Here is a 17,422-nt window from a genome sequence, read left to right on the forward strand (position 1 = left end):
AAGCGTTTGCCCTGCGTGCCTGCAGGATCCACTACATGGGTCCGTCGTCTCCATTTCGCTCTAACCCGGGCTGCATCTGGGTGGATGTTCGCGCATTTAAGGTTTTTATGAATTTTATCAGCCCAACGTTGCGTCTACTGCTTACGACTTTAAGTGTGTAACCCGCCTTGGCAATAGAGTCATCACTGGCCCGTAAAACATGCCCAAACCATCGAAGACGACTCTCACTCATCTTGTGTTGGATCGGTGCAACACCAAACTGTTTCTTAATGCTGTCATTAGAAACGTGATGTAAGTTAGTGAGGCCCACTTTCCATCTTAGCGTCTTAGTTTCCATTACACTTAGTCGGCTTTCTGTCTCAACTATAGTCGGCCAGCTCTCACAACCTTACAAGGCGATGGGTCGGATAACAGTGCGGTAGATTTTTTATTTTAAATTATCTTTCGTCCTGGGGTCGCAAGTAAGTCCGGTTGTTGTTCGCCACTTCATCTAGGCTGCCTGTGTTCTGGTGATGACCGCTTCAGTGAGTCGGCCATCAACGGTAATCATGGAACCAAGGTACTTAAACTTACTCAACGAGGCAAATCTTCACCATTAATAGTGATGGTTCCCATTTCATGTCTCTCTGATGTCATGTACTCGGTTTCCTTCAAATTAAGGCGCAAACCGTGTTGTGCAAACTGGTCACTCCATTCTTGAGTTAGGCTCTGCAGATCAAGCTTGTTTCCTGATGCCAGCACCACGTCGTCAGAATAAAGTAGGGTCCATGGTAATGGCCAGTGCAGGTCAGCTCTCACACTGTCCATTACGAGAATGAAGTGGTGATAATGCAGAATCTTGATGGATGCCGACTGTGATGGGGAAGTCTCTGGATAGTCCTGAGGTTGTATGGACATAATTTCTCGGCTGTGTATAAAGTAAGTGCACCCAGTTAATAAGCTGCTCTGGCACACTATGCTGTCGAAGTGCTAGCCAGATGAGACTGTGTGGCACCCGATCAAAGGCCTTTTCGACATCTGGGAATGCTAGATGCAGCGGTTTGGATTTCCCATGATGTTTCTCTACTAATAGTCATTCAGCATGAATAGCATCAGTTCTTCACAAATACAGCTTGGTTTCTGGAAATCTGTGTGATCTCATGGATTCTTTGGTCCAGAATACGCTCAAAGATTTTCATGGCATGGCAGAGAAGTCGAATTGGACGGTAGTTGGTGCACTCAGCAGGATTTCCCTTCTTCTTAAAGATAGGCATGGTGACGCTCTGCTGCTAATCAGTTGATGTTTGTCCCTCATCAGTGATCTTGTTGAAGAGTTCCGTTAACCATTCGGCTGCCTTCCAATGATGGGAACACCATAACTCCGCTGGAAGGTCATCTTGGCCAGTGGCTTTTCCAGGCTTCATTTTCCTCAAAGCAGTCTTGACCTCTTCAACTGCAATTTCTCTTATGGGCCCTTCAACAGCATTGCCGGTGGGTATTGGTGGATGGGGGAACTCTTCTGCTGAGATCTTCTTGAAGTAGCTGCGCCATCGTTCTCTGGCCTCCTTCCAGTCAACTAGCAGATTACTGGTCGCATCACTGACTCCGTAGAACCGATGAACATCTTCTGAATTGTGATGTATTGCTTTAGCGAGTCGATGTAAGTCCTGCTCTCCTTCACGTGTGTCAAGTTTTGCATATAGATCAGCATAACGTGAAGATTTGGTTGCTGCTATAGCCTGTTTTGCATCTCTTCGGGTGTTCTGTAGGCGTTCCATTGCTCCAGTGCTTTATCGGCAAGCAACTCATGATACAATGGTCTCTTTGTGTGTACCGCGTCTTTGACAGTGTCATTCCAATGCCATGTATCCCTATCGATTCCTGTCGTCCTGGTTGTGTTGTCCCAAGACTTCCATGTGCAGCTTCCTGAGCAGACTCTTTCACTTTCTCCCAGCTTTCTTCAACTGTGGTTATTGGTGACAAAGTAATTCGGGCTATGATGTCGACTTCCTTATTCTTGAATTTCCACCAACTGATTCTCACAGGTCCTGTGCGATCTATGTGCTTCTTTGTTGGCAGCTTGGTTCATAGCGTATAGATCAATGGACGGTGTTGTGTCACAACTGTTTCCTAGGGGATGACCTGTGCATCAAGCACATCTTTGAGATCACGTCGTCTCATGAGGATGTAGTCGATCTGTGTGGCGTTAATGTCACTGTAATATGTGATTAGATGTGAGTCATGCTTTTTGAACCATGTGTTCGCAATTGCCAGGTTATGAGCTTCAGAGAAATCGAGGATATGCTGATCGTTGTCATCCTTTTCTCTGAATCCATGCCCACCGTGAGCGGTATGTTCTTCCTTTCTGCACCATATGTGCCAATTCAGATCACCAGTGATGATGATGTAATCTTCTGGGGGTACTTCAGCAGTCTTTGCATCAAGCATCCTACAAAAGGCGTCCTTGATGGAAGTTGCTTGGCTAGTTTGTGGAGCATAAGCACTGAAAAAGTGGATTTTTCTGCCATCTGTGATGTACACAATCTTCATCACACGATCATTGTATCTTTTCACTTCAGAGATATTATTGTCAAACTTGAATGACACTATAATGCCAACGCCACTAGTTGATCCGTGTATGCCCTTATACATCAACTTGTAACTGCATCCAATGTCATACGATTTGTTTCCACTCCACCATGTTTCTTGCACTGCGTAGATGTCTATGTGTCGGGTTTCAAGGGCTTTAGATAGTTCGTTGTACCGTCCAGTCATGGTGCCGACATTGAGTGTTGCAAGATGGGATGTGAGGGCCAGCTTGTTTAGCTGTCCCTGCCTGTGCAATGTTAATCCTTGCGTATTTCTCACACTGACCGTGCCATGCCAACGCGCGTCGCCTACAGGGGACACCCTAGCCTTTTTACCAGATCCAGAAGACAATATTTCCATAAACATTTGACAGAATTTTTATGGACGGCTCATCACATATCTTGTCACCTGTCATTTTAGAGCTACTGCCAGCAAGAGGAAAGGTCACTCCTGACATGGAGAACAGATGCCTCATGCAGCTGCTCCATAATATAAACCAAAAGATATTGTTAAACTTTTAGAATATAAAAAATAGATAAAACATGTAAAAATTTTGATTATGAAAATACTATTACATTAGAAAAGGTGAACAACTCCAATTTCGAGGTTTTGAAAGGAAATGAAAAACCAACTTTGTTACAATGAATGAGATCTTTATTGTTTAATTTTAAAATCAAGAAAAGATAAAACCAGAACAGTTTCAGAAATGAGATACTCAAGATGTTTTACCATCAATTCGAAAACATGGAGAATGTATAATTATGGAAGAAGTAAAAGAAATGTATAAATAACAAACAACTCCATTAAAAAATTTACACAAAGTCAAAGATGAAAATATAGAAGATTTCAGAGAAGTAATTTATGATGCAATTGTAATAGAAAAGAAAAGGAGTAGAAAAGTAAATACATTATTATAACATGACACTCCTAAATTAAGTGATCAAAATTTTTGAGCTACTTTTGTTATTTTAAAATTACACGATTTTAATTATTAATATTACGTTTTTCAAACAGAATTAAAATGCACAAAATCAAACAGATATCAGAAACAAACATGTAAATTGTGAAGAATTTTTAATAACTAATTATGTACCAAATTCAGTAAATTTATATAATCGAATGAAAGAAACTATATGAATTGTTTGCTACCAAAATTATTTCAATACTTTGGATGGATGTTCACCAGAACAACTGTGTGAAGATGTAAATAAAGTAATGAATGTTTCTTAGATTATAAAACTAAATTTCGATGTACATTTTTGATAAGAAAATATTAAATGACATTCAAGAAGATTTTGATATGCATCTAATAAACGAAATTTATTAAAATCATATGATTATGACAACTCAAACTTAAAACCCTCAATGATTTAGAATATGAAAATAAACTCTATCTTCTTTAAAGAAACAAAAATCATAATGAAAATTATATTCAATACAAAACATGTTTATATGTATTACCTTACTTATTTAAAACTTTTTCAACAAAGTGAACATCAAGAAGATTGGTTTTCAGTAGCTTTTTTCATAAAAATTTCGTTTTATTTGCTCATGGTTTAAATCTTTCAATTTATATGTGGTTGGATTTGAATTAATAGCATCTTCAATTTCGAAAATTTCTGTTGAAAATTTTCCTTTATGTTTACTTATACTTACTTTAAAGTCAATTTTATATTTAGGTTCAGTATCTAGCAAATTTTTTACATTAACCATTTCCAATAAGTTTATTTCAGTTTCTTTATTTACATTTTTCTAATGTATTTCTACAGTTGAATGTTTTGCATACTGATATTCATCAATTAATTTAGAAACTAAGTCAACCCATATATACTTTCCTTGAAGGGAAAATTCCTAACACGTTGATTCTGTCAATATCCTGCTAAATCGTTAAAAAAAGCTTTTAATTCACTAATAATTATTAATGTTTTCATTAATTCTTGAAATTCCTCATTATAAAATCCTTTGCCATTATCTGTTTGCAACCTTTTTTGTTTTCTCGACTCGAATATTTTTTTAAAGAATATAGTACAATTTTACCTCTTTTATCTTTAACTGGAATATCTCAAGCAAATTTCGAAAAAATATCTATAACATTTAATAAATATTTGTATCATCTATTTTATTTCGAAATTCCTTTCAGATTACCTGAATCCATTTTAACTAAATCAAACTACCATAAATCATTAATTACATTTTTCTTTTAAATTTATTTACAATGGTTTGTTTAAATCATTAATAATTTGTTCACATATATTTAGACCTTCACCTACAATATTTTTTTACAAATTTAGTCTTTTTAGTTTCATAAATTGAGTAAATTCCCTCAATTCTTTGTTTTCCATTTTGATTGTTAATTTATGAAGATTAAGTTTTTTAGGAAATCTTCCTGCACTTCAGACAGTAAATGTGATTATCATTCTTCATTTGTATTCATAAAAAGTAATTGAAGTATTTCACCAAATACAATTATCTTTACATTAACTGTAACAGATTTGACAGAAATTTTTTTTCTTGAATTTCAGGAGATACTTTATAAAGTTTGTCAACAATACTCATTGAAATATTAAAATCGCCAAATGTTAATACGCTGTTCATGTTTTCACCAACAACAAGAACATTTTTAAGAATAAAATAATATTCATTGAAATTGTGGAATTTTTTGACCACTGGTCATAAAAGTGAATTTTCTAATTTGTTTATCATGTACTTTATAATGAAGTTTTTGAAATCATTTAAGTACAGAGATAAATTTGTGTTTTTTGAAATGATCTGACAAAATTTTCTCAACATCGTTCTTGTAATAACGATTTTGAAAATAGATGACATATATAATCTTGTTTTGATTGTAAAAGCATTGTTTCCAAATATCGTTTACTAACTGAATCTAAATCATCAAGTGGAACATTGATATGAACTATTCTTTTACTTTTAAAATTAAAATAAAATTAAGCTACTTTAAAAATGTTATGAGATTTTTTTCTGAATTTGTTTAATTACTTATAACTATTTTTAAGTCTACTGATGACTGAATGTAATTGAAATCAATGCATTAATAATTTTTGGATAAAATGATTGAAATTTTTTATTTTTACTAAATTGTTATTGAGCTTATTTCCAAAAATGTCCATTCAGTAAATTTAAATTATCATTAGACAAATAATTAATGTGTAATCGTTTTGAAACAAATAAATACAAATGTCCACTAATTAATTCATCGCAATTTTGTTATTTCTCGCTATTGTGGGAGAAAATATTTTTACCCAGATAGTTAGCTAAATGTTTAGGTATATTTCCACCATATGAGTGAGATAAAAATTTTTATATCTATATTTTTATGATAATATCCAGTGAGTTCAAACATCATAAGAAGTATCTATATTTATTATTCCAAATTCTAAAGTTTTTGGCTAATTAGGTCTTGCATCTGTCATAAGAACGCCATGAAAATGATTAATTTTTAATTATGTAACTAACTGTTCAGAGTCAAAAATAGATAAAGGATTATTAAAATCTGTGATTATTCCTTTGAAACATTTTTACTCCTTTTCCTTTCTTTTCCATTTATAAATAATGCCTGTTTTGATCTTTATCACCTTTTTTATTATTTATAACTCCATTGGCAGTAGCTACAGTTCCATCAACAAGTAAACCAATTGTTGACAAATAAAGTGATGCAGCTAATAATATTGGTAAAAAACCATCTTCATGTTTTGTTTCTTTTTTGTTCCATAAGTATTCAACAATGTTTTTCACAGCAGGATTAGTTAATGAAAGAAGTAATCTGCCACCTTTTTTTCTCTTTCTTATTTGAACATCTGTTAAAAATGATTCAGTAACATATAATTGTTCATTATTGAGTTTAAGTTTAGTTGATTTTGCTTTAGTTATGCCACTAGCTAATGGAGTACAATAAATCCAAATGTGTTAATTTATGTATACTAAAAATTAATTAAGAATATTTATAAAGCCCTTCCATTTATATCAACATTAAACCCATTCCTATCGTTCGTTTTCCATACATAATTAATCTGACTGGAATTGCTGTAATTTTTTCTCCTAATGAAGAACTATTTGCATACATTCTATCTTTTGCAAATAATCGTAATTTTTTTCAGCATCATGTCTTTATCCTAATCCTGTATTACCTCAATAAAAATATCATGTTCTTTACATTTTTCATCTAATGGATTATTCCACTATCATTTCTAGCTAATCTTTCTTCTAATTTGGTTTATGGACCACAACAATTATCAATGAATAAATGTATTTCATATGGTAATTTGATAATCAAGGTATTCACTAATCCTTTCCTGTGTTTTTCACTTTTCCAAAAAGTATGTGGTGTATTATTCAAAAATCTAATTAAATAAGGAATTCCTTTTCGATCATTAACAATAAAATCACTAAATTTATTTGTTAACACTTTAATTATTCCAACTTTTTCATTATGATAATTTTTATTTCCAGGTAATTCTTCACTATGAATTAGTGTTAATCTATCAATTATTTCACAAGTGTTATTCATCCAGATATATTCAACCAGTTTTTCTGAGTATTTTTGTAATAAAGCTTTATCATGTTTTTCATATAAATCACCATACACCATTTGAATAAATTAAAATTCTTGCATGATTTTGTAATTCAAGAGGCTCATATTCTGTTCCTAAATCATCCATAGTTATTTGTTTCCTAATTAAAAGTTGCATTAATCCATCTCTTGATTCATATTCTTTTCCACCAGTTTTTAATTTATCACCATTGAATTCTCCTGGTAATTTTCCAACAAATTCAAATTGTTCAGCAGGTCTAAACCCAAAAACATTATCTTTAATATGATTAACAAATTCTAACATTGATTAACTTATATTTAATTATTAACAATTTTTTCTTTTATGTTCTTTCTTTCTCATAATGCCCTAACAAACTATTTGTTTTTTATTCACTTAAAGTACTGTCGAACTGTGGACTTTCATATTGTTTAATTGTTGAATATTACTAATTTCTCGTAAATAATGTGGATCATGAGGAACCATTTGTTTTCCACCTTCTCTATCGTCTTCAATTGCTTTTAAAACTTTTTCGCCATATCTTTCAATTTCTTGGCTAATTTTTCCTGTTCTATCGATAATTGGTTGATATTTGCTTTCAAATTATTCTGTTCTTGGTTTACTGTTTTATTTGGTTTGGCTTTTTATACAATTTTGGATCGTAATTTGCGAACATTTATTGAGAATAAAAATGTCATAATCATTTTTATTTTATGTTCTACATTTGTGTTCAACGTTTTTATGTTTAACATTTATGTTCATATTTAATGTTTGCGTTAAACATTTATATTTAATGTTTACATTCAACGTTTAAAAAATTCTTAATGTCTTCTCTTTATTTACCTTCATTACGTTTCTTGTCCTGTCTGCCATAATAAATTGATTTTCTGTCAGCATTTACCATAGTTTCTTTGAATTCAGTAAACTTTAAATCACCATCAACAATTTCATGATAAATATGATTGTAATTTGTATCATTTTGCCTAAAAGTATTTAAAAATTAATTTTTATGTTCTGTATTGCAATTATTGCTTGCGCTGTACATTCTGATGTATGTTTTGTGAAGCATTTGGCTGTTGGTTAATTGATTAATAATTCTTTGTTTGTGAAAAAACGATTTACTGTACAAGTAAGAGAAACTTACAGAAGTATTTCACTAGTTGGTTTTTATTCAAACTTTTTTAACTCCAAATGTTACATCGAAAAATAATGAACTTTAATGTTATGAAGAAATAATAGAAATTCCTGTTGGTCAATATAGTCTGAAAAATTTTGAAAAATTTATTCATTTGAAAAATCCAAATGTCCTTTTTAAAGAAGATAAAATATTAAATAGAATTGTCATTGAAAGTGATAAAAAATTATTTGTGGATAATAAAGTTCTGTTGGTCACATTTCAGGATTTAATAATCAAATTATTGAACCTAATAAGAAAAACAGTTACTGAAGATGTTCCTGTACTCATTCCATTTGAATTAATAAACGTAAATTTTTATTTGGCTGATGGAATATTTGCTAAACAGTATGATCATTTTCATATAGAAACTAATTCATATAGAAACTAATTCCGAATTTGGTGGTCCAATAATTTATGAAGTAAATCATCCTACAAAAATTCCAATTTTCGATACTATTCAGAATTTAGAAATAACCATAACTGATGAAGATGATAATTTAATTGATTTTAGTTGTTCTTATGTAATAGTTGTTTTAGAAATGAATTAATGTTTTTTCCTTAGTAAACCATGAACCAAATAAAAAGTTATCAGTTTTACCTATTCCCTAACAAGGAAATAGAAATTACTATTAATATTGTTGGCGTTGGATTCATCCAAATTTTTGATATCTTTACCTGATTTTTCATGTTAGTCACACAGATGGAACTGATTTTCCTGCATATGTTTTAAGTTAAATACTAAACTAACTGTGTTTTAAAATTGTTTGATGTCATTACTATTAAAAGAGGAAATAATATTTATCCAGAATCGGACTTCCATTTATTTCTTCTTCATTTCTTATTTGATATACTTCTTCCCTTTCAAATGAATTAAATGTGTAAAGATATATTCTTAGCAATGGAAAAATAAAAACTAAACAAAATGAAGTTCTTTATCCATTAGAATTGTTTGACTTTTTAAAAGAAATTATGAAGGAATTATATATTAAGGTGATTACACTGTAATTATTACTTGGAGATCGAGAAAAGATCAAGAAGATTCAATTCTTTGTTGGACTACAGGAAATAACATTTCTCTACTTCCAAAAGAAGTTAAAACTGTTGTAAAAAGAATGGAAATTCGTGTTCCTGTTGTTAAGTATCTGCCAGAATATTCACTAAAATTAGAACAAGAAAGATTTAAAAATCCAGGAATTCCAATTTCTTTCATCGAAATTCAAACATTTTAATTTGCTGGTTTACAGAGAAAAAGGAATTTTGAACTACATATTATGAATTATCATTATTCTGCTGAATTGTTAAGTCTCACTTTATTTGTGTTGTTTTCCAAATTAATAGAAAAAATAATCAATTACTTGATTCTTCTTTATTGAATTATGTTACATTGCAAAATATATATTTAAAAAATGGAAGAAATGAAGTTTTTCCTCAAGAATTATGGAATCGTGAGCCACCAAATAACTTCTTAAAAGCTTATGGTTCTTTTGGAGATTTTAAAAGAATGACATTAGTTAAGCAATGATGTAAATGCTAGTCCAGGGCTTCCCAAACTGTGGTCCGCGGACCCCTTAGGGGTCCGCTGGCTCTTTCTAGGCGGTCTGCGGCCACCTTTTACCAAATCGTGTAAAATAATGTGTAAAATTATTGAATAAAGAAGTGAAAATAAAATTCATAACTACTTTTTTTTCATGTGAAAAACATGTGTACTTTAACTTCAGTTCGTATCCCCAAGCAGCCTTTGCTGTTCCTAATTGAGATTGAATACACAGTTTAGTGCTGTAGAATGCGGCTTCTCTGATCGACTGTTTAGCAACAATACGGGGGCCGTTTGTGCCGCGGCTCATGGCGCTAGATGCCCTGAAATCTTTTACGCATGCACTGAGCGAGCTTTGTCGACCAATCACAGTGCTTGCTGGCACGTATGTGGCCCCAGGCATCATTAAATGTTTAACTTGCTTTGTCAGTGCACTACCTATTTCATAAATCGTTTTTTACCCAGTTTATTACTTATAACATGGATTGGTCGCTGAAGTCAGGATCATTGAAGAATGGTGCAGTTTCTTCATCGCCTTCACAACAAGGGAAGTTTCCAGTTGAAATGAATGAGGAGGGAGGACGACCAAAGGAAGACTTTACATACATTTGAACATTTTTCTTCGAATTTCTCGAAAAACCACACACTCACACACACACACACACACACACACACACACACACACACACACACACACACACACACACTCACACACACACACACACACATGCACGACTGTAACGAAATATGCATGCTCCTTACACAACAGTAGCCAAATAGTGGAAGTGAACAGACCATAAGCGGCAGCTTGTCAACAGCGAACAGTTTGGACGTGATGTTGATTGCTCTTGGAGGAAGACAGCTCCATCATGTAAAATTTCAATACCAAATAATTTTAATAAGGCTATAGTGTGTTGAACAAAGGGACTAAATCCACTAGTAAGTGTCTGGATAAAGTGGGAATTCAAATTGGATCATTAATTTCAAGTTGCTTTCATTCATCTCTAAACCAAAGACTATTTATACTTCCGCGGGAAGGGGAGGGGGGAAGGTCATTGGGAACATGGCACTTGCATTAAGATGCTTTCAGTTCCCATGGGTTTCGCTCTGAAATTTAAAGTTACTGTGCTCTTGACTCACTAGGGGTCCGCCATGGATTTTCGACTGAAGAAGGGGTCTGCCAGCTGAAAAGGTTGGGAAGTCCTGTGCTAGTCCATTCAATTTTATTCAAAATTATGCAATTTATGTAATTAATATCACTAAAGGAATGAATGTTTTAACAACTAAAAAACAACAATGAAATTACGTGCAGTCTTTAATGAAAATATCGCAAATGATACAATTGCATATGTTATTATGTATGGTAGAAAGAATTTTACTTATGAAACAACACAGAATTCTTACTGGAAAATTTTAATTAAATAAATGAATGAAAAATTAGAAATGTTTCCATTTTCTTATGAAATATTTTCAGAGAAGGAGTGAAAATAGAAACTGAAAACTTTACTTTCTCAAAAATGAAACATTTTAAATTTGTATTCTTTAAATTTTTTGGATACAAATAAAAATGATCATGAATGGTAGGACTGGAAATATGTTAAATGAGCTTAACAATTATAATAATAGTTGATCAGAAATATTCACTAAGTTATCAGTACTTAAAAAAATACATGTTATGTTATTTCAAATGCTGAAATTTTAACAACTAAATTTGGTGATAAACTTTCATTACTTTTAGATGAAAAATATAAAATTACTTTCACATATTGATATATTAAATTCTTTACAAATTATGATGGTAAGTTAGAAGAAATTGTAAATTTATATTTTATTTATTGCGGTAAAATAATAAACAAAGATCGACCTATTCATGTTATTAAATGTGAACAAACTTTTAAAATTTTTGTATTTTTTTAGTTAAATTAAAAATTCCTTTCTTATAATTCTCTAAGCTTTTACATAACTTAACTTTGTTGATCATTTTGTGTTCATTGTATTTATGTAAAATTTGGTTGGGGAGTACTGTGAAACTAGATTCTTGGTTTGGAACCTGGAATTTTTACTCCAAAATGCTCTTTGGTCCAGAATCAGCAAGGATATACTATTGCTGAAACTACATATTTTCCTAATACACACTTATAAATATGAAAAACATCAAATACAGCCTGTTAGTTTCTAAGGTGGTGGTCCTTACTGACGCTAATCTCTGGTGAGAGAATGAAAGCAGTGTCACAAAGTTAAAGCGTTTTTAACTTTTGTGCCATGGTGTTTTTCCCTTCATCTCATATATTCACAAAACTTGTCTTGTAATTCGAGTAACTGATAATAGACTGTACAGTACTCGCCACATTCGTTTCGAGATGGATACAGCTCGTTTACATGCATCTTATAATAGCCACCCCCACACTACAGCACTCATCTCCAAGCACAGAGGCGTTGTGGTATCCGTCCCATTCTTGGAAGTTAAAATATAAGCTGCTTCATGTATGGAATAGATTCTAAAATAACTAACCTAATGTAACATCTTCAGTCCCATCAGAAACTAACAAATGAGATGAGACACCCTGTGACCAAGCTGTCGGCCAATGTTACTGTGTGACCTCTGGCGACAGCCTCTGACAACTATTGTCGAGCCACTCTGATTGCCAGATGAGGGTGTTCTACCAACTGGCACACAATTTTCACTTTCCACTGCTTACATCAAAAGGGAATGAACAAAATTTCTGAAACCTCGCTATTGAATCCCTGTCTCTGTATATCTATATTATGCTTTGATGCATCTTTAGTCAAAATTTAGCATTGTTGTCCTGATAGTGTTTTAGACAGTTTTTGTTACTGTGATTGGTTGTTCTATACATCACTGGAATAAGTTTGCAAATGTTCCACTAGAGTGCGCTAGGGACAGTAACGTAAGTGTCACCATCTAGCGAGAGCTTCACGAATGATAACGAAAAATCGTGCGAAATATGCCTCCTGCGTGAAGTATGCCCTGATGTACTTTAATTTTCTTGCTTGCTGAATGCGGGTAAGATGCGTTAATAGCAAGTTCCTTTTTGTGCGTTATTATGAGTTTAGTGAGTTTTACTTTCTTGCGAATAAAAGCAGCATAATACAAAATCGAAAATAACACAGTATGTATTCGTTGTATAAGTTAGGATGAAAGTGAATGCGAATAAAGAACAAAAACAATGTGAATCCAGGCAAGAGTATACATGCAATTTTAATAGGGCAATGTACAATGCAGGTGAGTGGTTGTGCGCACTATATCACTTAAATGCATATTTTGGTTATAAACAAGTGTAAATAATATATGCTGTACATGTTTTTACGTTTCCTTGGGCGTTTATCAGGTTGCTCACGGCACATCAGTGACAATGGAAACAGCACTGTTTTGTCACATGATCTCATAAACACCACAGTTTGAGCGCACAAAACACTAAACATCTGATGCTTAGGAATAAAAATACCAAAACCATTAAGCATGCAACGAGGCTAACGTACATCACATTAAATATCTCTCCAAAACACGTCTTTTAGTATGATTTGTTGTGGTAAACTGTCAGGAAATGTGATGTTGGGAGATAAATAAGCTACCTATAAATTTTATATTGGAAATAGCTCCAGATGTTATTTAGTATTTGATTATCAAATCGAAAGAAGATTACAGTGTGTAAACGTTTGGTTAGAGTGTGTTTTACTCCCTGTTCCCCCTCCTGAAATCTTGGTTGTGATGACAGATTGATCTATAACATAGCTTGAGGTCTAGATTAGTTCCGATTTATAAATGTTGCAGTCTTCCTCAGTAATGAAATCACAAGCCCCACCTGGTCATGGTATACCTACAAGATTCAAAATGTATACCAGATGAAGCACCAAGAAAGGCTACAACATAATGACTTTGCTTTTTGGCATGCGTGGAAATGGATGATATGTGACAGGGGAATATTCTTTGGAAGGACAAGGCACATTGTACTCTATACTGTGCCATGAACGCAGAGAACTGTAGCATATTGCGTTCTATTCCGCCATATGTTGCATAACAATATCTACTGCATCATCTATATGCAATTTGAAGATGTGTGGCCTTCGAGATCCCTCAACCCAAATCCATGTGTCTTCTAGTCGTGGGGATGCCTGAAATATCGTGTATGCAAGGCACGTATCCAGAATCTTTCTGATCTGAAGGATAACATAAAATGATATTGAACTCTGATTACACCAGATATACTGGGAGCAACTGTCGAGCATGTTATGTTATAAATGCAGCATGTGTTAGAACCATTGTTATATTGTTTAATATCCTTTTCCTGCACCTACCCAACGTTTTGACTGCTTACAGCGCCATAGTTCCACCTAGTGGTAGAAAGTATAATTATTATTTTTGCAGAATATCCCATGAACGCACAATTGATGAACACACCTACAACGTTTCAGCATCCTGCTATGTATCAGTCTGCACTGCAACAGTCAGAACACTATAATAATAACCACACAGTATAAACGAATTACAGCACCTTAAATGTAAAACTGTGTTACAACAACGTTAATAACCCTGGACCAACATCTATTTAAATGACAATACAGTAGAAACACTGGGGTACATAAAATCCCAATACACATTAATTTTTAAAATCATTGGATTTGTAGAACACTGGTTCACTATATACCTGAGTCACATGGGCAGCAGTTTGATAATCAACATACAGTGTATGTGTGATACAGTTGTGTGAAAGAGTCTGTGAACTGGTTTCTTTATAGTTTCACCCACTACTCTGTTGTGATGTGTTGTGGACAAAACCAAAACTTTATATTTTTATTTGGTGAGTATGAGAATGTCAAAACAATGATGGCCATACTCAAAGAAGGATGCACCTCGAGCCCCCTTGGAAGTAAAATATGGTGGTAACCAAACAGTACCTACCATTATGATTTTAATTCTGAAGTATTTGGTACAATAGAGGCATTGATGAAGACCAATTATGGACTGTTAAGTTTCTGTTGGTACCACAAATGGGTTGGCTCAAGGTCCTTACATAGTATGATGTTTTGTTTTTCCTTGATAAGGTGGTTTCAGTTTACCAGCATATTGTGCTACATTTAGCAGATAATATATTTTTAAATCATTCAGAATTACAACCTTTATTTTATATTTATAAGATTTACTTCTCTTGCTAGCTATGAATAGGCATCAATTTCTGACTCCCAGCAGGTGCTCATCAATATTAAAGAACACTAAGGCTGTATGAAAGATTTTTTATTATCAACAATTTTTGTCAATATCACTCACTTTCATCAGAGATGATTTAGTTATCTATTGGAAATGCATCCTGTGTATGTCTGTCGTCATTTTTGTCTTGAGATGCAGGGCATTTGAAGTCAACTGTGTTATGTGTTCCAGCAGGATGTATGTCTGTGGCACAAAGCCTGAATTCTGCTATGTTGATGATGTGAGAGTCAAATGCTCGCATTTCTCTAATCATTTGCTTGACGGTGTTGTTAGGTAGAACTGGAGTGAGCTAGTGTTCTGTTCTGCTCATCACATTAGTACAGTATCAGCAGCATACTGTTAAGTTCAACCTCAAACCCTGCTGGCTTGTACTTCTACTTCTGTCAAGGACATCACTCTCATCACATTGTTCAGTGAGATGAGTATTGATAATAGTCAGTTTTAAAAGTACTATCGATAACGAATTGTGAAAAATGACAAGATGATAGCTCATGGTAGGCATTCGTTCAAACCAAAAGCATACTTGAAATACGCAATGATGGTGTACATTACCATTCTACAGACCAGCAGAGTATTGAAAGGTATATCATCACTAAATAGGTTAACATGATGTAATTGAAAGATTAAGTACCACTAAAGATATGAAACTGCTTAAAATACATCACACTGTTAGGAATGTGATCATGAAAACCTTTTGCAGTTACAGTGGAATAGTTCTTGGAGAAGCGGATCAAAGATTGATTTGTTGGAATGGCTCTCTGGAAGATGCTAGTGCGATCAAATCTAGAGGTTTGTTTGGACTGCTTATGGAGTAAGTGTGGCAACAGATATCCAACAAAATCAGAGACACCCTGTTAGGATCGTAAACGTTGTATATAGAAGAAAGTGTATTGGTATGGATCAGGCTTGACATGAAATTCACAGCTGTAGGGACACATTTCATTGATTTCGATGCAATATTCGTTCATTTCTGCATAAAACTGACGTGAAAATTCAAAGATTCAATGTATGTGTGTCAGCTGTCTCCATATATAAATCCAACTGAGACGTCTGATGTTATGTACACAATGTAAAACACATAGTGAATCAGGAACCCTTAAGATCTGTGGTGTGGTTGCACCACACATAGTTTGCTGAGTGAGTAACTATGTTCGATTCTTCTGTGTACATGTTAAATGGCAGAAGCATAGATCTGACACACAAATTTTGTGATTTGTGTAGAAAACTGACTGATTTTAGTGGTACATTTCCTGATTCCAACGAAAAGTTTAGTGTTATCAGTATAATATACGTTGATTTAGGTTCTCATAAATGGAGTGACGGGATAATGATAACATGCTTCTGTACGGGAATTGATATCTCCCATTTTCACTATCCTTCATGAAACGTAGATTCACAATAACATATCGTTCCATAGTGTGCTCTAGGCATGCTTCTGTAGAATCCTGCATGCCACAACACATCAGAGAAAGGTATTGTGACAGTATACCACACTGAGTGAAAGTGAGTGAGGAGGGATTCGTAAACACAGATGGTGGTAAAGAAATGCAGGACAATACGAGTACCCAGGTCCAAATAAGGTGCTGCTATGTAAGGACGTCGAATATGGATGCTAATCTGTCTGAACCTGTAGTTGCTATGGATGGCCAGACTCTGGGCTGGTGGCACTCCTGTGTGTTGTGGAGTGGTTGTCAAGTGGTGTGTGAAGTCTCATTGGCAGTGGTGATTAGGTGTTGCCGACATGTGGCTCTCTCCAACACATTGTGAAATATGTATAATAAAAATTTGATTGTCCTAACTTGTCCTATCCTACTACACACAGAGCAGTGGTAATTGTTTGACTAAACCTAACCTAACCTAACCTAACCGTTGCTTGCATCAGTGAGACATACAGTTTTAAAAGTTTCGATGTGTGCTCTAGTTTTGACATCCAGAGAGCTTCCCATCATTTTAAACTTATGGTAAGTGAATTTCCCACCATTTTATATATAGGATGAGTGAGATTTTTCAGTTTGCTACCCCAGCATATGTGTCACTTGTTTAACCATAGTGCAAGTCACCTTAAACTTAGAAATAGGCAGATCCAAACTTGAGGTGACAATTGTTTAATCTGTGATGTCAAAGGGGTAAGGACATAGCCGAAGTGTGAGTCTGAGGAGTCCAGACCCCACTGTCACTCTTGAAGGTTGAATGAGATTTTTCGATTTACTACCCCAGCATATATGTCACTTTTTTAACCACAGTCTAAGTAGCCTTAAACTTAGAAAGAGGCAGATCCAAACTTGGGGTGACAATTGTTTAAACTGTGATATCAGAGTGGTAAGGTCATAGCAAAAGTGAGAGTCTGGGGAGTTCAGACCGCACCGTAA

At 33.9% G+C, this 17,422-nt stretch overlaps 2 protein-coding genes across 10 annotated transcripts in view; one reads left to right on the forward strand and one right to left on the reverse strand.

Annotated features, from left to right (window-relative positions):
* LOC124774929 (clavesin-2-like) overlaps positions 1 to 17,422 on the forward strand; it is a 253,203-nt gene that overhangs the window by 68,374 nt on the left and 167,407 nt on the right. The window lies entirely within an intron of this gene.
* Positions 2,110 to 2,754, reverse strand: LOC124775680. Its single transcript, XM_047250508.1, has one exon. The coding sequence runs from the start codon at positions 2,752 to 2,754 to the stop codon at positions 2,110 to 2,112; it is 645 nt and encodes a 214-aa protein (XP_047106464.1).

The sequence above is a fragment of the Schistocerca piceifrons genome, chromosome 2, assembly GCF_021461385.2.
Source record: "Schistocerca piceifrons isolate TAMUIC-IGC-003096 chromosome 2, iqSchPice1.1, whole genome shotgun sequence".
In the NCBI taxonomy this organism is placed as follows: domain Eukaryota; kingdom Metazoa; phylum Arthropoda; class Insecta; order Orthoptera; family Acrididae; genus Schistocerca; species Schistocerca piceifrons.

Bases quoted from the DNA above. Each gene is read 5' to 3' on its own strand.
- LOC124775680 (XM_047250508.1), bottom strand. From the start codon at position 2,754: ATGACTGGACGGTACAACGAACTATCTAAAGCCCTTGAAACCCGACAC.